The sequence below is a fragment of the Gambusia affinis genome, linkage group LG03 (genome assembly GCF_019740435.1).
Source record: "Gambusia affinis linkage group LG03, SWU_Gaff_1.0, whole genome shotgun sequence".
Classification (NCBI taxonomy): domain Eukaryota; kingdom Metazoa; phylum Chordata; class Actinopteri; order Cyprinodontiformes; family Poeciliidae; genus Gambusia; species Gambusia affinis.
In genome coordinates, this window is record NC_057870.1 from 29488443 (window position 1) to 29512740 (window position 24298).

The 24298-nt window shown below is 37.0% G+C and overlaps 1 protein-coding gene across 13 annotated transcripts in view; it reads left to right on the plus strand.

The window, feature by feature from the left end:
* Positions 1-24298, plus strand: part of kcnt1b (potassium sodium-activated channel subfamily T member 1b) — an 82838-nt gene that overhangs the window by 50669 nt on the left and 7871 nt on the right. For 8 of the 13 annotated variants that reach the window (XM_044112042.1, XM_044112043.1, XM_044112047.1 and 5 more), the window contains 20 exons: positions 794-888; positions 3207-3387; positions 3765-3929; positions 4722-4858; positions 5664-5727; positions 5877-5985; positions 6079-6187; positions 8643-8792; positions 8888-9123; positions 10373-10586; positions 11927-12032; positions 12173-12345; positions 12843-12914; positions 13002-13136; positions 13404-13515; positions 15869-15970; positions 16127-16210; positions 16293-16421; positions 22029-22049; positions 22181-22478. In XM_044112042.1, the coding sequence (XP_043967977.1) occupies positions 794-888; positions 3207-3387; positions 3765-3929; positions 4722-4858; positions 5664-5727; positions 5877-5985; positions 6079-6187; positions 8643-8792; positions 8888-9123; positions 10373-10586; positions 11927-12032; positions 12173-12345; positions 12843-12914; positions 13002-13136; positions 13404-13515; positions 15869-15970; positions 16127-16210; positions 16293-16421; positions 22029-22049; positions 22181-22478 (2692 nt within the window). The remainder of the gene's footprint in view (positions 1-793; positions 889-3206; positions 3388-3764; positions 3930-4721; positions 4859-5663; positions 5728-5876; positions 5986-6078; positions 6188-8642; positions 8793-8887; positions 9124-10372; positions 10587-11926; positions 12033-12172; positions 12346-12842; positions 12915-13001; positions 13137-13403; positions 13516-15868; positions 15971-16126; positions 16211-16292; positions 16422-22028; positions 22050-22180; positions 22479-24298) is intronic. The other 5 variants (XM_044112044.1, XM_044112049.1, XM_044112051.1 and 2 more) reach the window with 1 other exon arrangement.

Here is a 24298-nt window from a genome sequence, read left to right on the forward strand (position 1 = left end):
ATTTAATTAGTTGGCCTTTAAAGCTAAAACCAGTGATTTCTTCAGCTTCAGTCAGCTGATTTGCTTGAAGAAAAAAATGCATTCACGACCTGCTAGAAGTTGGATTTTGCAGCAGAGAAGTCATTTGTTTTTCCTTGTAGTATTATGCATATATTCCAATAAATGTATGCAACAAGAAAGGAGCAAATGCACAGAATTGTATCTTCCTGAATACTTTTAAAGGAGTCAGATCGTATGTAACTGGTGTGATCTGTAGTATCACTGAGATTCAGACGAGATCATGACAGGATGAACGCTTCATGCCAAGGCTGCAGTCAGCAGATGGTAAAACCTGGGGCAGGCGGGGAGGAGGTGGCAGGCTGGACATGCTAACAAGGTGCAGCTGAGAACCGCTCATTAGCTGCTTCATATGAAGATGGACAGTATGCTAATGTAGATGCACCAGAATAGTTCGCATATAATAAATAGCATGTTAAATTTGCGTGGATTTGTGTACATAAAGAACTGTGATATAGAAAAATGTTATCGATTTGTGGGGTACAGGTTAGTTTAGTGTTTTGCTTTTTTAGGAAATTACCCAATTATCATTTATTCTTAACAACATTACGATATGTGAGAGTGTAAATATAAACCAAAGAGTTTCCTGTAAGGTTTGCATCAAATTCTGTCCTTTCGCTGCACACGTTTTACTTTGTAAGGCAATACAGAAACTGCATTTCATTTCTCAGTTGATGACATACAGAGTATTCACAGGAGAAAATATGGAGACAATAATCTTTTCTTCTGCCCCCAGAATGACTTCCATCGAGCCATCCAGAGGACGCACTCCGCAATGTTCAACCAGGTGTTCATCCTCATCTGCACCTTACTGTGTCTGGTGTTCACAGGGTGAGGGAACATCTGCTCTTTAAACATCTGCTGGCATGCTGCCACATTTCTGGTGAGGCCAGATGTGCACAGGTTTTTCTGTAAGATATAAATCTACTGAAATACACCGCAGTAAAATATAAGCTGCTGTATTTGTTCTTAAAATTATTAACCTGGTAACTTCTATTGTAGTCAACCAAGTAAAAAACTGATTTATTAAGGCCCAAGTATAAAAGTAAAATATTTAGTTAATAAAGATAATTACTTTAGTTCTCTGTGTTTATTAGGAGAATTTTTCTTTACCAATATGCAAATTTTTGACCTGCCAATTTTAATTGTTTATCATCCTTTTTTAAGATTTTTCCTCACAATAAATACAATGTTCTTTGAAAACTTACAAATAAAATAAACAGTTTAGGTTATAAACAAAACTTATACAAAATTGAATTCAGTTCAATTCCATTCACAACAATAAAATACACCCTGTAAAAAGGAGCAATATCTACCTAAAATTAATAACCAAATAACTTCTGCTGTAGTCAACCAGGTTAAAAACAGTCTGATTTATGGAGGCATAATATGCAGATTTTTATGTAGTTTTTAAGTGTTCACCTAAATTCACCTAAAATTTAATTCAGTTTAATTGTAGCGGCAGTCCACACTACTAATATTTTTATATTTTTTGCAAAGTACCTTACTTTGCAGAAAGAAGGAGGAGAAAAGGGAAATTCTGTGCAGTCATTGCGGAGATTGCATTGAGTCATTGACTTGCAGCATTCACTCTTCCTGCTCAAGCAGGTAGCAACATCTTATGTCAGTTATTTTCCTGACGTTACTCATCCTGCCTTGTATCTGTTGTGCAGTATCTACAGCTGACCCAGTACAACACATGGACATTCAATTGTTCATCTGTTCTTCTCTTTGTGTGTTATCGATTCGAACTTTTATAGCACCAATTTATTTTAATTAAAGCGGGCTCCTCTTTGGCCATCACTCTCTCTGGCGGTGTTTGTGAGCCGTGACGGCCGCCCATCTACTCAGACAGCTTCATTTCCCGTGTCTCTGGGTTTGATTAAATCTTCAATTTATCTTAGAAAGAAATAACCAAATTAATTAGCACAGCCTCTGAAGGAGATTACCAAGAGAACAGTCAATGTTGTCACTTCAAAATGAGATACCGAACAGGAGCTGCACTGACTTTGGTTACCTTTGGTCAAATAAAAAACTAAATTGTGATCCTGAAGCAACTTGTCTTTGTGAGACATGCATCACATGCAGACATGAGCTTAAATTTCAGTAGAAATAGAACAGTTTCTCTCTATGATGGAATTTGTACTTTTAAAGGGACCTATTGTACAAAGTTTACTTTTTGCAAGGTTTTCTACTTCCATTTGAGTCTCAACTGCCTCCAAAAAACACAAACAAGTGCTTTAAAAAAAAAAAAAGACCCAGCCATTTTTTGTCAATAAGTTAATGCTTGTTGGTGTCTGGAAAGTGAGCTGTTATAAAAACCTTCTGAATGTAACGTCACAAATCATCAAATGTGCTGAGATCCAGCACGTTTGGTCAGCTGGTTTTACGGCTATATGTGCTGTACAATGGCTGCTGGAAAAGACAAGTGTTTTGTTACTGACTTACCAACCAAAAACCACTTGGAGGATTATTGCTGATTGTGCAGGAGGTTCTACTTCTGCTTTTCAAAGGTACATGGTTAACGTTGAGTTGGGGGCGTAGCCATCGGCAGCTTATTTGGATTTAAAGTGACAAGAGGCTCTAAAACAGGTTAAAATAAGCAGAACTGAACAAACTAAAATTTCATTATCTAAGAATGATTTTGTATTAAAAAAAAAACTTCTTCATATATTAAAAATGTTTTTTTTTTATGGTCAATAGACTAATTATAACCTATTCAAGGAAGTATAATAGATCATCTCTAAAATAAAAAATATATAACATGCTTTCATTTGAAATTGAATAACCACATTTTTTCCACTGACGATAAAGTAACGTTGTTTATTATTAATTTGTAATAATGTTATGTAAACATTTTTATTTGTTGTGTTTCCTTTGGCAACCAGAAATATTTCCAAGCAGTCAATATTTGTCATTCTTTTAGCCAAAGGTTCAAACATGATTCAGCTTGCTAACTGGTAGCCTGGAGAAACAGGTGGGGGAAGGGCAGCGCAACAACCAGAGAAACCTCTCGTTGTCTTAACGCTGCAACTTTTTTAAAACTTTGGTTTACCACAAATAGCCAATCCTTATCGTGTTTTCATTTCAGTCATCCTTTCCTGAAGGACATTGGTTGCATGTAAATAATTCATCCTTTCTTTCCGCAGAGCCTGTGGGATTCAGCATCTTGAGAGAGCCGGGAAAAACCTGTCCCTGTTTGACTCCTTTTATTTCTGCATCGTCACCTTCTCCACTGTGGGCTACGGCGACGTTACTCCACAGATCTGGCCCTCACAGCTGCTGGTGGTTATTCTCATCTGTGTTGCTCTGGTGGTCCTCCCCCTGCAGGTATGGACCACGTGATTAATGAACCGTCTCCTAGAATTTTAAATTCAGAGATGTGCTTTTTATGAGTCTGTCATCAAATTTTAATAAGAAGTTGTTTGCAGCTGAAGTGGCCTGACAACAAATCAAAAACTAATGAGTGCCTTACATTTTCAGACTTTAGGCTACAGCAGGAGTTTTTGCATCTCAGTCAAAATGTCGGCCTAATTAGACGCTCGCTGCATTATCCGGCAATTCTGTCAACTCTGGAAAACTCGATTGCTTCACATTTTCTAATGAGATTTTCATGTAAAACTAATTGTGGAAGTTTTTCTTTTAAGTGTCCTGCCTGAAAACAAAATTGGTTATTTTAAACCATTGTTTCTGTTTCACTGTTTCAGTTTGAGGAGTTAGCGTACTTATGGATGGAGAGCCAGAAGCTTGGCGGGAACTACAGCCGTCACCGGGCGCAGACAGAGAAACATGTTGTGTTGTGTGTCAGCTCGCTCAAGATCGACCTGCTGATGGATTTTCTCAATGAGTTTTACGCTCATCCTAGGCTGCAGGTACAGAGGCCAGTGTTTTTAAAGTGCTTTTCTTTTCTGTGTGACACCCAAAGACATTGCAATGTAAAACAGGGAAAATCAGAGTTTGAACCAACCAGCCCACCAGCTTATTTTTAATTGACTACAAATATTTCCTACTGAATTCAAACCACACCTTTAGCATTGGCAGTCACATAGTAAACATTTGCACAATGGGATCATTTAAATTCTTGATGCTTCAGTCTGTGGAAGGAAATTATTTAGAAAATCCTGCTGGACCATCCAAAATTTATTACATGATACTCTTTCTGTTAGCAGGAGGAAAACATTTAATCAAAAGTGCCTCAACAAAGTAGCAGTTTAGTCGTGTTCACACTAAACTGTAAGACACGTTATAACATTTTCCACAGAACAGGTTTGTTCATTTTAAATTGGTTTTGCAAATGCTGCGTCACATTTTAGTGAAACTGCTGCTGCGCAAGTTACTCAACAGGCCGTTGCTAGGTAACCACAAGTCGCTCAGCAGGTTGTTGCTAGGTGACCAAAGAGTGAGGGAGTTAGTTGATACCACCAAACTTGCTTAGCTAGCTGTGAGAGAGCTAAAGTCTTTGCTCTCCCAGAATGTTGTTTGGATCTCGATCGGGGTTCAGTGAAGTTCTTGAATATTCTAACAGATGTATTGAGTCATATATTTTTCACCATATATATTTTTATTGACTTTTTGCCCACTCCTGGTCTCACATAAAGTTTGATGATTTTAAAGGAAGTGGTGGAATCCCTAAAAAGAAAAAATCTGTCTGTTTTGCTTCACAGGACTACTATGTGGTGATCTTGTGCCCGACAGAAATAGACATTCAGGTTCGCCGCATCCTGCAGATTCCACTGTGGTCTCAAAGGGTCATCTACCTGCAAGGATCGGCCCTCAAAGATCAGGACCTGATGAGGGCCAAGTGAGTTTTAGACTGCACACGTTTACAGCACAATTTAAACATTTAAAAAGTCTCAGCTGGTTGTAAAATCAAAGTGGACAAGTTGCAGCACGAAGCCAGTGGGCAGCAGTTACACGGTGCGTTAGCTACAAGTCCCCTTGGCTGCCCTCTGCTTGTACATCAATGTAATAGGATTTTACCCTACATTTATCATCTGCACTCAACAAAGGCTACAGGCATTAAAGAATAAATTTTCCAGATTTTTTATCACCTTCTAATGTATCAGTAACTCCTTTGCTGCATAATCTTGTAGCCAGATACTGTTGAATATCTTTTTACGAGCGAGTCATAATTTATTGGTGTTAAAGAGCTTCACAGAGCAGAGTGTGGTTCTGTTGGTAGAGGCTACAGCCCATAATGTTGGTATCTTTGGTTTGATCAACAGTGTTGAACGATTTGCTGCGTTTCGTTCCTTTGTCTCCTCCCCCTTTTTTCATTTTAAATTAAGCAACAAAAAATTGTTGAAGATTCAAATCAATAATTTTTACATTTTTCAAACATTACAAAAGAACGTCACGAAATGCCTTAAAATACACAAACAAAATTAAAACACAAATGTTCTGCAAAAAGATAAAAACAATAATCTAAACTTCAAATTATTCCTTCAATTCTATATCATTTAATATCATCTTGCAGTTTATTTTATTTTATTTTTTTTAGCTTTTGTGTGGGACATTTGAACATTTTCAAACTGAGCGTGAATTTATCTAATTATTAAATTGTGTGATCAGCTGATTCCCTGCCTGGTTGACTCTGATTCATTTAGGATGGACGATGCTGAGGCGTGCTTCATCCTCAGCAGCAGGAATGAGGTCGACCGAACTGCTGCTGTAAGTAAAGTAACCAGCCTGCTAATATAAAACGTCGGATTTATCGACAACTTAAAGGATCCTGAATTAATAGAGAGAAAGTTGAGACTCTGTACAATTCTTGAAAAGTGTTGTGTTGGTAAAGAAAACCGATTTTCCTCCTGCTGCAGGATCACCAGACTATTTTGAGGGCTTGGGCTGCAAAGGACTTCGCTCCAAACTGTCCTCTCTACGTCCAAATTCTCAAACCGGAAAATAAGTTTCACGTAAAATTTGCAGGTAAAATGAAAACATGTACATATCTTCATGGAGTCAAAATGTATATATATTTTTCAGATCTAGAAATGATTGTAAATGATATCTTTTCAACAGATCATGTTGTATGTGAAGAGGAGTTCAAGTACGCCATGTTGGCTCTCAACTGCGTGTGTCCAGCCACGTCCACCTTAGTGACTCTGTTGGTTCACACCTCCAGAGGACAGTGAGTAAACACTGTTTTTAAACAATCTTCACGTTTTTTTGTAGAGTTGCTTTGTAATTATTCAACTTCAATTCAAAAATTTAAAAACAAGTTCATAACATTGGCACCTAGCTAATAAAATCTACTTTGCATGACATAAATTACTCATTTAAATGTCTGTTTGTAATCTGTAGGGTTAAACAAAGAAAACAAACATGTAGCATCTTGATTTACTGATCTATAGAGGAGCTATCCTGTAGATGTTTTCTCTGAGACAGAGCCAAGAAAATGTTTGTTTACTGAACATGGCTAACTCCTCAAAAGAGAGCATTTCTTACAGAATTATTCAGTGTTTTATGGATATTTGTATTTATGATTCTATCATGTTTAAATAGGCAAAGAAAGAAGCTGCAACGCCACTAAAATGTTATTTTCTTTAAACACTGAGAGATTTGGTTTTGCCATTTCTGTTGGATCTCAGCTTAGATTGAGAAAGATGAAGGAGGAGCTGCAGCAGTGAACCGGATGAGAGAAGAAAAATAACATTTCTGTGTTATTTCTGTTCTAGATCCCTAAGATAAACTATTCTGGCTCACAGATGTGGTATCAATACTTAAATCTCCTGTGTGGCAGGAAGAACAGCGTCAGTGATAGCAGACTTAAAAGCAGAAAAACTGAAATTTTTCTAAACCAAATTTGAATTATTCTCTAATCCTGAAGAAAAAAAGTTTTGTCCAACATAGAAATTGTCTTCTGATACAATAGTTAGTTATACCCTAACTGTTGCTTTCATGGAGTTCATCCCCATTTTCTGCATAGAGGATCTTTGCAGCAAAAGTGCTTTTCTGTGTTGGAGATAAGCAGCCATCATTACTGCTGAAAGGATGTCGGTTCCTGGAAACCAATCTGTTCTGTGATCAATGTGAGGGATTTCCAGGTTCTGCTTCTAAACGATAAATGTTCTCTTCCATAGATGTCATGCTGTTTGCATTTTATTATAATTATCAATTCAGTAGCTATATTTATTTAAGAATCCACTTGCTGCCAGTTTTTAAGTCGGTTCTTGTAATAATTTGGTGTTATGTTTCGCCCATCGTCTTTCAAGGTTTCGCAGCTGGGATTTCTACAATCAATAGCAATCAAAAGCCGAGTTTGAAAAACAAATGAGAGACTTCATGCTGGCCACGTTCTTTTCTTGTACTTACATTCTGGCCATTATTCACTTGAGCAGATTTAACTTTACTTGACAGTTTAATCAAAATTAAATTCAGTGAAAGCGTCTTTTTAGCAGCACAGAATCCAGACTGAGTGATTCTCTGCCAGCACAGCAGAAACCGTGTCACTGAGCATCACCTGTTTCTGCTTTTAGCCTGTAAATCTGCCCGTCTGTTTGATCAGCTTCTCTCGCCAAATTAAAAGCACGACACATCTGTGTCTGTTATGGAAACTCACACTGGCTTCTGCCTGTGAAGGTGACAAAAACTCAAAGTCAGTATCTCGGCCGCAGGTGTTAATTTAAACACTGTCAACACAATTGAAAGTTATAGCATATGTGTCCAGCTGATTTTCACGTGTTTGTTATTGTGACTAGACCTGAGGAGGATGATGAAGACTGAGCAGGAAGGGATTACATTTTTTAAATTGTAAATATTTTCCAAGCAAATTTAAATAAGAGCTCAAAGATGTTATGGTCCTATTATGTAGTTTAAGCATAAATGATTATTCTCATTCACAAGTCTACACAGCTGTGCTATCAAACCTGGGCTGCTAATAATTTTATGAACTATTCACACAATGTCAGCAATCCTGAGTGTTGACGTACTCTTCATCTGCCAGCAGGGTTCTGGTCGTCGCTGGACTTCTCTTTCCCTCTGCACTTACTGAAGACAAAACATCCTGAAATAGTTTTTCTGTTGCAGTTGTAAAGTCCACATTAAAACTATTTTTAACAGTCGGTGCTCTTTGGTGGTTGAAATATCCCTGCCCTACTTTCACTGCCTGCAGCAACGAGTTTGAATCTGAAACAATTAATTGACCATCAAAAAACATTATTTTGTTTGGTTTTTTAAAGCTCACTATTGAAAATATAGTTTTAATTCATTTTTTTAAATGAAGTACTAACTATACAACTATGCTACTATGTTAGTAGTCATTAAAAGAAGTCACAATTTGATCTCTGCTACAAAAAAGTTAAACATAATGAAGGAAAACAGAACTTTTGATCAAGAGTATTATAACCTCAATGCATCACGTTAAGTCCAGCAGATTAAGTTTTCACATTTTACTTTACCCAACCTGCCAGAATCTGATTAAAATTGAATGTAATTCTTTTTTGTAATAATCCTGAAAAAATAACCAAGAACAATGTGACATTATTGACCTTATAGTGTAAATTGGGTCTATAGTCATCTATAAAAGGATGATATGAATTGTTGCTATAAATAAAACAGTAAATAATAAAGTGCTCTTTTCCCAGGGAGGGGCAGACATCCCCGGAGCCGTGGCAGAGGACTTATGGCCGCTGCTCTGGGAACGAGGTGTACCACATCCATTTAGCTGACAGCAAGTTTTTTGGGGAGTATGATGGAAAGAGCTTCACCTACGCCTCCTTTCATGCCCATAAGAAGTGAGTGAATTCTCCTTTGCCAAACTTTGGATTAATTAGTGGCAAATATGACACAGAATAACTTAAATCTGAGGTCCGTTTGAATTTCTCTGCAGGTATGGTGTGTGTTTGATCGGGGTGAAGAGGGAGGACAACAAGAGCATCCTCCTGAATCCCGGACCGCGTCACATAATGGCTGCTACCGACACCTGCTACTACATCAACATCACCAAGGAGGAGAACTCGGCCTTCATCTTCAAACAGGAGGAAAAACATGGGAAGGGTCTCCCAGTCACCAGGCTCTACGACACCCCCTCCAGGCTGCCTGTGCACAGCATCATAGCCAGCATGGGTAAGACTGAAAAGACATGAAATAATCAGTGGGAGGTTATGTAGGTTGGCGTGAAAGAGAAAATAGATGCTTTATTTTAATCAAAACTGCATTTTGTACATTTCTGAATGGTGGCTGGCCTGTTGATGCTTTTGCATGATTTCTTTACTGACCAGCTTTCCTTTACTTTATTGGCTGACTTTATTGTTATGTGCCTGTTTTTGTTTTTTTGACCTGTGAAAGTTGATCAGGCCACCTCATATGGTAAGTTCATGCATGATGCATCCTTGTTTCTTTTTACACCATAATGTTAGTATGTATTTCTTTACAGTTTTAGGGATACTTTACTTAAACTGGATGTTCTGCACAAACTTTAATATACAGCAAATAAACTCAATTTGGGCTGCAACTAATGAAAATGTTGGTAAACAATTATTCTACTGATTAATTAAATGGATTAAAAAAGAAAACATTCTGCAGATTTTTTAATTTTACCACCTGAGTCTTTTTTTGTTCAATATTAGAGGTACGTTAAAATATTTTTGAATAAGAAACATTTTATTACCTAAAGTGCAACAACATAGGACTCCTTTAGGATACACTTGATCTTTTGTAGCAAAGGATGCATCTGCAGATAAATAAATCCTTTTAACATCAACATGTAATGTTTTTGCTCGACTTATCAACACAACGTAGGACTAAACTATTGATGAATTTTTTAATTAACCGGTTAATAATTGGATAGAAAAAGGTGCGTATATAATTTAATTTAATGTATTTACATATGTTTTGTACAGTTTTGGCTTAATTACTTCTCTCAGAATGGCCTTTTTCGGTTCTGTATACTCCAGCTAACTAATTGATTGACTAATTGACAAATTAATTGATTTCTAAATAATTATTGACAGTTATTTTAATAATCAATCAATCCAATTAATCGTTTCAGTTCTGAACTCAACAGGTGCATTATAATATGAGCAGTTATATGATGTATGTCAAGAAAGTGTTTTCTGTATTTATAGATAAACTTCTGTGACTGCAGTTTGCATGCTACTCTGTGTACACACAGCATTTTTCTAAAAAGCAATACATTTTCTCCTCAAGATGAAACATGAAGTTCTGCTGAGTAAACATAAAAATGCTGAGTGTCAGAAATGTACAAATGGAGATCAGTTTTTAAGTGCAAAGAGCTGTAAAACTGTTGTGCATCATCTAATTTCTGCTTCACTTATGAAATAATCTAATTTAGTTGACGCCCCCTAATTTTTAGGGACTGTAGCGATAGATCTCCAGCACTCCGATCCTCCAGAGGAAAGTGGAAAACTGACCCTTCCCACCGAGAACGGAGCTGGAAGTCGAAGGCCAAGCATCGCACCCGTCTTGGAAATTGCTGACTCCTCTGTCATCTTGCCCTGCGACCTCCTCAGTGACCAATCGGAGGACGAGACCAACCAATCAGATGAGGAGGGCTCCGTGGGGTTGGAGTGAGTAGCTCGGATGTGTTTCAGTGCATGAAGAAACACCAGAGCGCCGGAGATTTCTGGAGTTTGGGGTGTTTAGTGAGGCAGCTGCGTTCTGCATTTTGAAATTGATTGATCTCACCTTTCTTCCTCTCCGTCATCCCTCATTGGCTGTAGAAGGAGAGATAGATGAGGTTTCAGCAGGTGTATAATCGGTGTGTCATGATGCTCAAAAACGCAGTGACTAATATCATGACAGGAAGGTCAGCCTTTTTCTTCTAGTGATGCTGATGCTACTCAGATCCTTTTTGCCAGTGTCCCTGACGCAGTCGACATCACAGCATCTCAAGAAAATCTTTCGTAATATTTCTGATGACAGAAATGTGATAGATGGGAACTGGGATGCAGTGAGGAATCAGTCACTAATCCCAAACAACAACTGTTTGACTGACCCCAACTTAAGCAGGTCTCTTAAAGTTGCTCATAACATAACATGGTCTTCTGAGCCTCTGTTACTGCAGAGGCGCAGCGCTAGTGTTGAAACAAATTAAGAAAAAAGAGCAGTGAAATTCAAGGTCCCACAGTGCCATCATGTGGCGATTAAGTGGCACTGCATCTACATTAATGCAGGAAAGTCAAACGGCAACTTAAGGAGATACAACTGATTGGGGTAATGCATCACAAATTAAATGAAATAAATCACGCTGGCACTTAGATGCAAATCAAAACAAGTCAAGTTGTTTTACTTTAACATGCATTTTAGGCTGCAAGTCATCAGTGAATGGATTAAAGCTGCAGCAGAATCTGATAAAAGGCTGGGAACCTAAATCTTTCTTCTGAAAACAGTTATTTATGGTGAGAGATTTATTTTATTTTGAAACCAGATACTGGATGTCAAAAAAATAAATCTTTGCACAAGTTGAATAGCAAGAGGACATATTTATAACTCTCAAACTTGAACAATTTTTGTCACATTTCAACCACAAACCTCAATGTAATTTATCGAGATACATGGCTTGCAAATTATTTTTACAAATAAAAATCTGAAGGTTAATTTTGTGTTCAGCTTACTTTACTCTGATCTCCTTGAATAAATCCTGTATCATCTCAGATAGTCCACATCTTTTCTTCATGTCTTCCTCCCTTCTCTCTCATCAACTGTGGTGGAGGATAACTTTCCAGCAGGACAACGACTCTTTCTCTTGTCACTTAACAACTAAGTCCTATTTCTGTCACATACAATTTGTTGTTTATTTCACAAAATATGCAATATATTGATAAAGATACTTTACAAGGCCTTGTATTTACATTGTATTTTAGCACAGGTTTCAGTCACCTAAATTTCTTTGTTTCCTGTCCATTAGCTTTGTGAAGGGCTACCCTCCAAACTCCCCCTACATCGGCAGCTCGCCAACTCTGTGCCACCTGCTGCCACAGAAAGCTCCGTTCTGCTGCCTTCGCCTCGATAAGGTGAAGCTGAAATGGCAGCGTAACATTTCCCTACATCCTTTCTCTTTCTTTCTTCCTCTTACTCATTACAGAGACAATAAGTAAGGTGATTTCTCTGCTAAAAGCCTGACGACTTCCTGCTGAACTCTGTCTCCACCCAGGGCTGCACACATAACAGCTTTGAAGATGCTAAGGCCTACGGCTTCAAAAATAAGCTGATTATAGTGTCTGCAGAGACGGCAGGAAATGGGCTCTATAACTTCATAGTTCCCCTGCGAGCTTATTATCGGCCCAGAAAGGAGCTCAACCCAATAGTGCTGCTACTGGACTATCCGTAAGACTCCTCAGCTTCTGTTCCAGCTTCATGTGTGACTGTTTCACTTGTACAAAGATGCAGAACCAGTGGACTTGCTGTAATGGCATTAGGAACCAATGACTACACCTAATGACTTATTAGTTTGCAGTCATTTCATAACAAGCTTGAATAGCATCTGTACATCCCTTACTTTGTTTATGCAAACATCCAATAATTTTTTGGATTATTTCTTTTTCTGTTTAAATTTTCAATCACTTTTGCCACAAAGCGAAAAAGAAAATCACACAAATGTGGAGCCAGGAAATGTCTGGCTCTCGATGAATTTCCATTAGCAGCTCATTTTTTAGCGAATCCTCCCACTGCTTTGCTCAATTAAATATTGATTCCACTTCTGTTTCGAGGGAAATTCTAGCAAATATTCCCATTCCTCATCAGAACACAAATTTCAGGAAATCATTCAAATTGTCTCATAATCTGTCAGTGAGGTTTTGTTCCATAATTTCTGTTTCCTGCAGACCAGACAACCACTTCTTAGAGGCCATTTGCTGCTTTCCCATGGTTTACTTCATGGCTGGGACTATTGATAAGTAAGTGATCTGAAGCATGACATGATGATTATTTGATTTTATTTGAAATACCAGAATTTCTAAATACTTGTTTCTCAAATGCATCAGTTTGGACAATCTGCTGCAGTGTGGAATAATCTATGCTGATAACTTGGTGGTTGTGGACAAGGAGAGCACCATGAGTGCTGAGGAAGACTACATGGCAGACGCCAAGACTATTGTCAATGTCCAGACAATGTTCAGGTAACAAATGGAGAGGCTCATTGCTTACGAATATTAACTCTGAAGCCTAATGCTTTAGCTCTATTGAAAACCTGATTCACTTAATGGATTCCGTCTCCTTTCACTACTTCAGATATCAGAATGAGTTCATTTTAAACTTCAACTTAGCTGTAAAAGTACTCTTTAATGTAGTAAAAGAATTAAAAAGATCTATGGTTGTTCTGAACGGGCGTCTCATTTCCGTGAAAAAAGAGCCCTTCATCTTTCCTCTTCCTCCTCCTCACTCAGATTGTTCCCCAGTCTCAGCATCATCACGGAGCTCACACATCCCTCCAACATGAGGTTCATGCAGTTCAGAGCCAAAGACTGCTACTCACTTGCTCTGTCCAAACTGGAGAAGGTTGGTGATCTTTAACTTAGAACATCCTTTTTCTGTTTGACAGAGATAAAAATCTATTTTGCAGCTACTTGGTGAGCAAATATGACTTTATGGCACTATGACTTTTTTTTTTGTTGCATTGATAGACCGTGCGTACCGTATGTCTTAACTTGTTTGCCTGCCAGAAAAAGTATTTTTCAATCAGTCATTAATGTCTGTTTTTGACTAAAACTTGTTCTGTAAAAGCAGTCTGGTGTTAAATGAATAACTCCGGACTGGAGCTTTTGAAGTAAACAAAACTAATACATTTTAACATAAACGTTACACTGCACAAAGATTTAAAAAAAAATCACCTGGTGATGCTTTGGTGAGTTATGTAGACCAGTGGTCCCCAAGCCGCGGACCGGTACCGGTCCGTGGACCAATTGGTACCGGGCCGCGCAAGAAATAATTAAATATTTCCGTTTTATGTATTATTTGAGTCTGGGGGATCCCTCTTTCCTGTCAGCCTACTATGATAAAAGGAACACTAGAGCCCACAAAACGGACCCCCTGGTGGGGAAAAAAATAAAAAAAATTCTCATAAAAGTAAAATGTTTGCTTTTTGTGGCGCATCTATATCTTATTTTGAAGGGATGTGTAAACGTTACCATAGCAACCAGAGTTAGAGGGCGATAGGGCAGAGGTCAAGAGGAGAGGAGTAGAGCTTGTGAGTTTTAGGTCTGGTTCACGCGGCACGATTTAAAGATTGTCGGCCAATTTTCCAATCCTCTGTGACCACAGAGCCGATAAAAGTACGACCGGTTCGATCGGTTCGTGTGTCCAGTCACACGGCAGGAGCAACACACCACAGACGAATCGATTCCACTCACGAACATCCTGGTTCCAGAAGAAAATCCAGTAATATATAGAGCATATATAGATGTAAATCACATGTGAATAAGTTTATTTACTTGATAAGTCACTGAAAAACAAGGCGCAGGAAGGAGATACAGCTGAACAGAGACATTGACTATGGAAACTGTGGGTAAGAAAAACACTTTCTGTGGAGTCAGTTCCTCAAAACACAGAGCTGATGACACCAGTAGGTCCCTCAGTGGGTCTATTTTTAAACGAGACACAGCTAAACAAAGAAACTTTGGGCTAGATGTGCACAACAGGCCAAAAGTTTGGAAGCTACATTCATTTTCCACAGATGGTTTCATTAGTTTACTTGGACCAAAATAAATTGCTATAAAAAAGGTCACTAACAGAATCTGTGTTTCATTTATTTTCCAGTTATTTTTGCATGGACTTGGCTTTTTTCCATCTAGTTTTACTAATAATGGCATAACCTTTGCACGATATGCAACTGTATTTTTTATTTTTTATTTTTGCACTGACTCTGAGCATTCTTGTCAGCAATAAAACTAAGCCTCTTTTCTTTTAACATTCATTCAGCAATGGTCTGGTAACGTGAATTGTGGGAAATCGTGTAGATCAATGAACGAAAAGTCTGATTATACAGTAAGTACATATCACCTTTCTTAAAGAAAAAAAGATCATTGTGAAAAGAAGCTTAGAGTTGCTTCCAAAACTGCTTGCAAACTTTTGGCCTTCAGTGTATTCCGTAGAAAACAATATTCGTCCATCCAATAATTTCTTACCCTGCATCACCAAATAGTTATATTCAGGGTTTTTTTCCTTTATGTAAAGATTCCTTATTCATTTTGTCAATTTAAAAAAAAATATTTCACATAAAACTTAAAAAGTATTTGAACTTAATAAACGTAACAATTTAAGTCTAAAATTTAGTCAAAAAATGTTTCCCTTCAATTCTGCAAACACACAAAATCCTACAAAGTATTTTTGTCCAGTTTATACCACAAATATCTTTGTTTTGTCTTATTCCTAACGTACTAACCCATAAGTAACTTTTCAGAAAGGTGGAGGAGTTGTTTTTGTCAATAAGACCCCAATATTGTGTTTTTAAAGTTCCAATTCCACTGGCAGATTTTTGTTCACATATCATCTTTATAAAGAAATTTTGCCAAACGTTTTTGCCTAAATCATCTTCAAAATAATGACTATTATTAAAAATGGTTATTTTAAGAAGGTGACAATATGACAAGACATTTTTCCCCCCCAAAAAACTAGTTGATTTTTATTAATATTAAAGACTTAATGTTATTGACTTAAAACCAACCTAAATCTTGCTGAAAAGTTACTTATAAGTTAGTTTTAAGATATTTGCAGTAAAAACATCACCAAAGCACTTGGGGATTTTTTTGTGTTTTTGCAGAGCATGCTGGTGTAAAATAAAATAACAGCTGTTGAATAAACAGATTAAAATATTTTCATTTCTACTTGGACATTTTTTCCCCTCATTTTTCAGATTGAGCGCGATAAGGGCTCCAACTTGGCCTTCATGTTCCGGCTGCCGTTCGCTGCCGGCCGGGTGTTCAGCATCAGCATGCTCGACACGCTGCTGTACCAGGTGGGAAAGCAGACCTGCAGAGTTGACCTTTATAGAAAAGATTAAAATGATAATAGACCTGAGGCATGTACAGATCTGTTGCAGAGCCTAATTTATCTTGCTGTACTGCCTCAGGTAAATTATCACACGGGGGGTTTTTTTCTTCTCTTTTGACAGTCGTTTGTTAAGGATTACATGATTGCTATCATACGGCTTCTGCTCGGACTGGACACCACGCCCGGATCGGGCTACCTGTGTGTTGTACGTAACCAAACCTGAGAGTTTCAGTAGATAAAACTTGTGTGAAATGAATCAACCCGATCGCTTCTTTCTCCATCCTCAGATGAAAATCACAGAGGAAGATTTGTGGATCAGGACTTACGGCCGACTCTTCCAGAAATTTTGTTCTTCCAGTGCTGAAATTCCCATTGGGATCTACCGCACTGAGTCGCACATGTTCTCTACGTCAGAGGCAAGCAAAGTTTAATAAACCGCCTCATTTCAGATCCGGACCAAACCATCAAATCTGGCTTTATTTTCCATCTTATTTTTAAATCAGAGTTTTATTTAAAAGGCTCCCCAGAAGGAGTCTTAACTTTGGGATATCTTTATTCTTTCTCACTGATTCTTTCTATTTGCATTATGTTTCTTGTTACTTTTACTTTGCTCCACTTTTAGTGGATTTTCTTATGTTGTTTGCTTCATTAGTTGTTTTAGACGAATGTTGCAAGCTGACAGCAACTAATACAAAACAGAAGAAGGAAATTAACTTTTTGCTTAGTTAACTCTATTTATTTTGGGCTTTATTTGACAGTGATGAATTATTTCATTTCATTTCAAACAAATAAACTGGTTTCAGGTCATTTTACCCTTTTACTAATTCAGATAGTAAAAGTTTGTACACCCCTACTTCAATGCCACAAGACATAAAAGTAATGGACAGATTTAATTTCAGTATTTTTCCACCTTCAGTTTTACACATCCTGTATATCTTTAAACTTTTTCCTCTACAAATTTGTTTTTCAATTACACTGTTAGACTTTTTATTGTAATTTTACAGTAACTTACTGGCAACAGTGTTGCCAGTAAGTTGCCAGCAAGGTACTGTAATTACCATTCTACAGTAACTTACTGGCAACAGTGTTGCCAGTAAGTTACTGTAATCACCATTCTACAGTAACTTACTGGCGACTTACTGGCAACAGTGTTGCCAGTAAGTTACTGTAATCACCATTCTACAGTAACTTACTGGCAACTTACTGGCAACAGTGTTGCCTGTAAGTTACTGTAATTGACATTCTACAGTAACTTACTGGCAACAGTGTTGCCAGTAAGTTACTGTAATTACCATTCTACAGTACCTTTACTGTCATGATATTTCACAGTTAATTTTTACTGTGAGTGTGCTTTGCAGTTATAACTGCTTTACTGTAAATGTAGTTTATAGCATAAAACTGTAAATGTATTTTATAGTAAAGCTGGTCTACTGTAAACTTGTTTCACAACATAATGTCAGTTTTACTGTAAATTAAAGTTTACATTTTTTAATACAAGAATATTTTACCATAAACCGAAAAGTTTCACAAAAGAAATTTTAGTCCAAGTACTGTGAATAAAAACAGGTATTTATTTTCAGCAGATTTGTTGAAATAAAATCCATTTATATATTCGCAATGTCATAAAGAACAATGTCACAATACAATTTAATGTGCTATAAAACAACAAAACCATAGAACACACTACAGGTCATGTCAATATTTTTTATGGCACATGTATGTAGCAACATGAACGTGTGCATCAAGTACCAGCCATAAACTATTAAAAGACTGACTTTTAAAAAATATATAGAATATACTTCATTTAAAAAACCAGCAGAGGCTGCATTGTCAGAAAGCAGTTAACAGTAGCTTAAATGTGCTCTGTTACACAATACATCACAATAACAGTGCAAGTGCGATAATGTACTATATGGTAGGCATTCATATCAATAAATATTGTTATATCAGATGCATTTCCTACATCAGAAGAACTTTTATTCCATTCATCAAACAAAATCAGTGAGATCCATCTTGTGGAAGCTGAACTGTAAAGAATAAGACAGACGATGTGGGAGGTCATGAGATGGTCAGGAAGTTATCTACATTTTCAAATCGACAGGAAGGCTGACAAATTAAGCTGACTGACAATGTCCAAATGCATAAAATCATTGGCATAAAGCAGCATTAAGTTGATAATTTCTTTAAAAAAAAAATCAATTACACTGAAGTGATAATAGAAGCTGCATAAAGAATGAGCAGGACTGGCTTCACTTCAGGTTTTTGGATTGTTTATGGCAAAAGCAGTCAGTCAGTCTTCACTAATTCAAACGATTGCGTACTGTATTGAGACCCTGCAAATGTCCCCAAGGAGACGATGAAATACAACATGTCATAACAATCTTTTCAGTCATTTTGTTGGTGCTGACGGATTACTGCAAAGGTGTGCCTAATAAACTGAAAACTGCATAAAAAAAAAACACCTCAATTAAACGACTACACACTTATACATTTCTGTGATTTAGTAAGAGATGCAGCGACATCCACTTTTTACCACGGACACAGAAAAGATGCAGGCTACTCTAAAGGGCTATTGTGTAGGAATCACATGCCATTTATAAATAATCATTAAAATCATATTAAAAAGCCTAAAGTAAAGTCAGAACATGCAAGATAGGAGGAAAAGACAATAAAATAATAAACATTTGGTAAAATGCTTACCTAGTTGGAAGTCCTCCATTCAAATTCAGCGAGTCGTTTGAGGAAGGTGTTGATCCGGGAGTTGACACTGACTACTTTCCTCTTGACAAGACTTCCCGTCTTGCAGCTTGTACTGACTTTGGCTGTGCATTTGGTACCAACATCTGGATTGATCCTCACAAAAAATCTTTTAACAGAAATAAAATATATTAATTGTATTTTTTAAAATGAAGACATACAATACAGCAATCAGCTATGGTTCTTCATCATCAGTCAAACTGTCATTAAATTTAATTCATAAATGGCTTGGTGTAGAGTACTTACCGTTGTTTCATCTCCAGCGTGGTGGATGCTGACTCCTGATACTCCAGATTGAAGTCATAATATGACCCAAAAAAGACAGCAAGGACGCTGGCAAAGTCATGTAGTTGCTCAGGTTCGAAAAATACCTTCTCCTCCATACTGACCATCCACCGGGTTGCAGACATCAAGCTATTTCCTAAAATAGACAAACCCTTGTCAGGCTAACGCTAGTGAGTAAAAGTACAGACTACCATAACTATTACATACATTGCTACAAAAAAATTATAGTGATAGAAAATATTCCTCTTACCAAGCATGATTACCCTTGGTGTAGTAGGTACGGTCATTTCCATCTCAACAGACATCTTGGTGGAAGATACCTTTGAAACATAAAAGGAAAACTCTTAAATATGAATTACTGGTAGTAATTTATATTTAAAGGGCCAGTTCACCCAGATTACAACAGGTTTTTGAGAACCTCACCCCGGAGACTAGACTAGACTTTACCCCTACATCCTGCTACCACTCTGAAACAGCGGATGTGAATGACAGTTTGTGAGGCTAAAAAGATTTTTTAAAGCATTACATTCCACAAATACAGTATCTGAATGGCTAAGTACAATATGGGTTAATGAAATGTTTGTAATTTGGGTGAATTGATCCCTTTAACAAATTAATTGAACAATTCTGATTTAAGATGTGTGTTTTAAGTTAAGAGTCGATATAAAATTACATCAACCAAGATGAAGATTGAGTCCTCTTTTTCTTTGAAATGTTTTCTTTTTCTCTGGAAGTAGGACATTGCTCTATTCCACAACAAAACCGATAATTAGCTGTGTGTTGATGTTTCTTCACATGAGTACAAAATTCTCTAAATTATGAAGTACAAATGCTGCAGAATTTACACCTGTACATAATTGCACCTGTTAGTACTGACTTAACTTTAAATTTGCAAGAGCATGGTTTAAACAGGTGAACAGTCCTTATATGGAACCAGGCTTGGAAATTAACTTTTTTGTCCACCTGCTGAACCAACTCAAAAAATAACAGAAACCACTTGAATGTTTTCCACCTTTGTCCTCATTTACAGACTCTTATACACTATGTTGGAGATGTAATGATACTTTAGCAGGCTAACTAGCTGTAGCAAGCTCAAAGTTATAGATTAGGTTAGCTGCTCCTCTAAATTTACAGATTATTTTGTGGCTTCAAATATGTTTGAAGAGCTGTCTTTTTACCTGTTGTCTTGTCTTTTCAAGAGTTGAAGCTATGTTAGCACTCAGCAGGACAAAACTGCACAGCCACTTGGAGGGAAAAAGCTTGGGAGTTAAAAAAAGTCATCTGACAAAAAGAAAAAAAAGAACAACGTTAGAATTCATCCTTGTTGACCTAGCTAATCTGCACTCTTAACATTTGCAAGGTCATGGTTTAAACAAATAAACAGTTATTAGATGTATTTTTTTAAAAAAGGGGGCGGGGGGATCAATTATCAGTTAACGTTATATTGTTCGACAAAGGATGTAACAACAATGCTAACAGACACTCAGCACTGAGCTTATCTCAACCCAAAGCTAGTCGCTCGAGGAAGATTTAGCGGCAAAAGCCAAGCTAAAACCTTCGGTAAAATTAGCACCTTAGCTAACGTTAATTCCGAACCAGCTCAAAAAATAACACCATCATATTTTTCTATCTTTCACCTCATGCTAAGTGATAGCATTATAGCATGATGCTATAAGTTACGTTAGCTCCATCTAAAATATACATTGGCTTCAAACAGTTTTCTAAGTGTTTTTTTTTACCTGTCTTGCGAAGAGCTGAAGCAGTGTGAGCCCACAGCGACAGAGCTGCACTTGCACTTGGACGGAAAAAGCTTCGGAGTTTAAAACAAACGTCATCAGAAAAACGTTGGAAGCGAAGCCACCCTTGATGACGTAGCCAGATAAACTGCATATTAATGTTAGCTAGGATGTGAAAAAAACAAAAGTACACACTCTCTTTCTGCCTTAAAAATATGTTAACCACTAAAGGAGTAAAAATACAGAAACAGGGAACCACGATGAAACATCTATGATGACCGTTGGAAATCAAATAGAATTCTTACATGGCCAGCGCAAAGACATTATAAGTGCAGTACCACTACTGCAATGTGTAAACAGTAAATTACTGCAACTTCAAAACATACAGTAAGTTACTGTAATACTATGTCCTTTACCCATAATGCAATGCAAATTACAGTAACTAATTGTAAAGATGTTTTATGTTAGTTTTACTGGGCATTTTGCGGTATTTAGCTGTAGAAAATACAGCAAAGGCTAACAGTGTATATATCATATTAAGGATGTAAAATAGTTTTCATTTGGTACCTGCAATTTCACATATTGTCCTTTCCTGCTTCTATTTTGTTCCCATAAGTAAATAATTGCAAATAAGTTTATTTCTTTTCATACTTAAGAATTTAAAAACATTGTTGAAATGAATGGTGTAATTTAATTTGATTGTGTAACATTTCATATAAACTTTAAAGCCTATTATAAAGCATGACAGGTTCTGACCTCCAATCAAACCAAATTAACTATAATTGGAGTTTTTTTCTATTTTCTCAAAGTCATAAGTCAAGCATCAAGTCATATTAAGTCATAAGTCATACTTTACCTTAGCCTATGTGTACAATTTAGAAAATGACTTTAAATCATTTTTGTTGCCAAAGTGTGTCTGAATTCACCCCCTAGTGGGTTGCAGTTCCCTGAAAAATGTGGGTACAAAATGACCAAAACAATTGAAATATAAATGAGTGAAGGGGTGAAATGGCCAGCAGCCAATTTAATTGCTAACTTGAATTTGAATTAAATAAATATTAACATTTCTATGGTTAATTTCCTACTGTGTAAGTAAATTTTGAAATAGTAAATATCCAATATTTACTATTTAACAAGCTGATTTTTAAGCTGATTTTTTTTCTTCAGTGATTTCCTTTGCTTTGAATGCTTCATCTTTCATTGCATCTTTCTTTGTTTGGATGTCTCTTTGGCCTTCTCTTTCAGAGGAAGGACAGTAATGCACAGGTGAGTCTCTGTTTTGATAATCTACCTGGTTAGCAGAAGTCAGACAGAGAGAAAGATATGTATAAGAGACAAATGTTTGTTGCTTTCAAAGTTTCATAGAAAGGTGTTTCCTCTTCACCCTGCTGCTGCAGTCTCAAGTGTCCATCAACGCCGAGCACGGGGAGGCGCGTCAGGGCCGCGCAGGGTCCTGGAAAGAGAAAACAGCCCACAGAAACTCCACCACGAGTGACCAATCAGAGCATCCGCTGCTGAGGAAGAAGAGCATGCAGTGGGCTCGGCGGCTGAGCAGGAAGAACGCCAAACCGGCGAGCAGAGCGGAGCGCATTTCACAGCAGAGACTCAACCTGTACCGGCGCTCTGAGAGGCAGGAGCTGTCAGAGCTGGTCAAGAACCGGATGAAGCATCTGGGCCTCCCAACTGTGGGATACGGTGAGCGTGAATATTTAAGGAATGCAAACTTCAAGCAATATTTATTGTGTGAAATACCTGAATACAGTTGTTGACAATTATTTGTGTTCATCTTTCTTCCATCCAATTGCGATGATCATTTCCTCTCAAAAATTATTAATGCAACTGTGAATGTTTGCTGCAGATTGGAGGGGTAGTTCAATGAATAATCTGAATTTTGGAGGCAGATGTAATGTAGTTGGTTGAATTTATACTCAGTGAGCAAACTTTACACAGATTGAGTGACACATTTAGATCTGCAAATTGGTGAAATCTGGAAAAGAGTGAAGAAATTTTATAAAATAAAATATCCAGTGTAGTTTCATTTAATGTATTTTGTCATGACAAAAATATAATTTATTAAACATCAGATTTGCGTTTTGCATTTTTTAATTGTCCAGCCCACTTTTCTATACATAATTAACCTGACTAGTCCACAGTCTCAACTTTTACCTTATTTATCTTTGGTCAAACACCACAGTGTGGTTTGTTTCCACCAAACTGATTCCAGTGCTAACATGGAGCTAAAACACTTAGCTCTCACACTACGGACTATCAGATTCTGTGGGGTAGGAAGACACAACGCCATAGTAAACAAATGCTCCAACACTAATGTTGCCCCAAAGACCCAGCAGCATTACTTAGTCTCACACTACACTGTGCTGTCTCAATTGATATAGATTCACTCACATCAGCATGTGAGATGCTTGAAACTAACAGTAAAACATGCTTTCTATTAGTCATTGGACCATTTGTTGGTGAAAATAACAATAAAATTATAAATAATTTAAAAATATGACATATAAATAGATTGCTAAACTGTTTTCCTGCATTGCAATCATCCATAAAAATTCAGAACTTGAACTAGAATAGATGGCTGCTGTGATGAAAGCTGGTAAAACCAGATAAGATTGAATTCAAGCACCATTCTTGTTTGGCACTGGATTTGTTTTGGTGGAACAACCATAAAGAGGGTTTTTACAAGACTTGATGTTGACAGAGACCTGTTCTCTGCAAAATTAACTCAATTTAAGTGATTTCACTTAATTTATAGAACAATAATGTTAGTCTCTCACTTTTTTGGCTCATATGGTTTGTAAATTTTCTTTTTTGATGAAAAATGTGACAAAAAGCATTGAGAGGATCCGTCTGAAATCAGGTGACAGTATTATTTGAATAAAAAACTATTGTTTACTTCCATCAAAACACCAGTTATACGGTAATAATATTACTTAAACTTATAAAAGTTAGAAGAGTCTACTCTACAAGGTCTGAATGAATGCTTTGCCCACTGAGGCTCAACTCAACCAGTTAAATTATTCTGTTGTGGGATCAGCTGTGTTTAAAACTCCAATCTGTGCTACAGCTATTTTACCTCATCCCATTTCTCTCCATGGTGGATTTCATTAATTTCCCTCAGTACCATGATCCTTCAGAAAATCCCATCTCCTTGGTAACCCTCATTAACATCCATGCAGCTATAATTCACACACATGCGATCGTACAAACAAGTGAACATGAGCAGATACTGTCTGATGATGCAGGAGCATTAAACTATGAATGAGTTGCATTTTGCCTGCATCCTCCTCTATTCAGTTTCATTCATTTTCTTCTTTCTGCTTCATGCTTAAAATCAGAACCACTTTCCAGATGTTTTGCAGCTGTAAGCCTTTGTTTTTAATGTGACTATAAGAAGCATACACACCTTTGTAAAATGCAATGTTTTTGTGATTTTAAAAAACTTAAACCCTGAAAAAATCATTTCAGAAACTTTCAATGCAATGCTTTTGTCTGTTATCTTC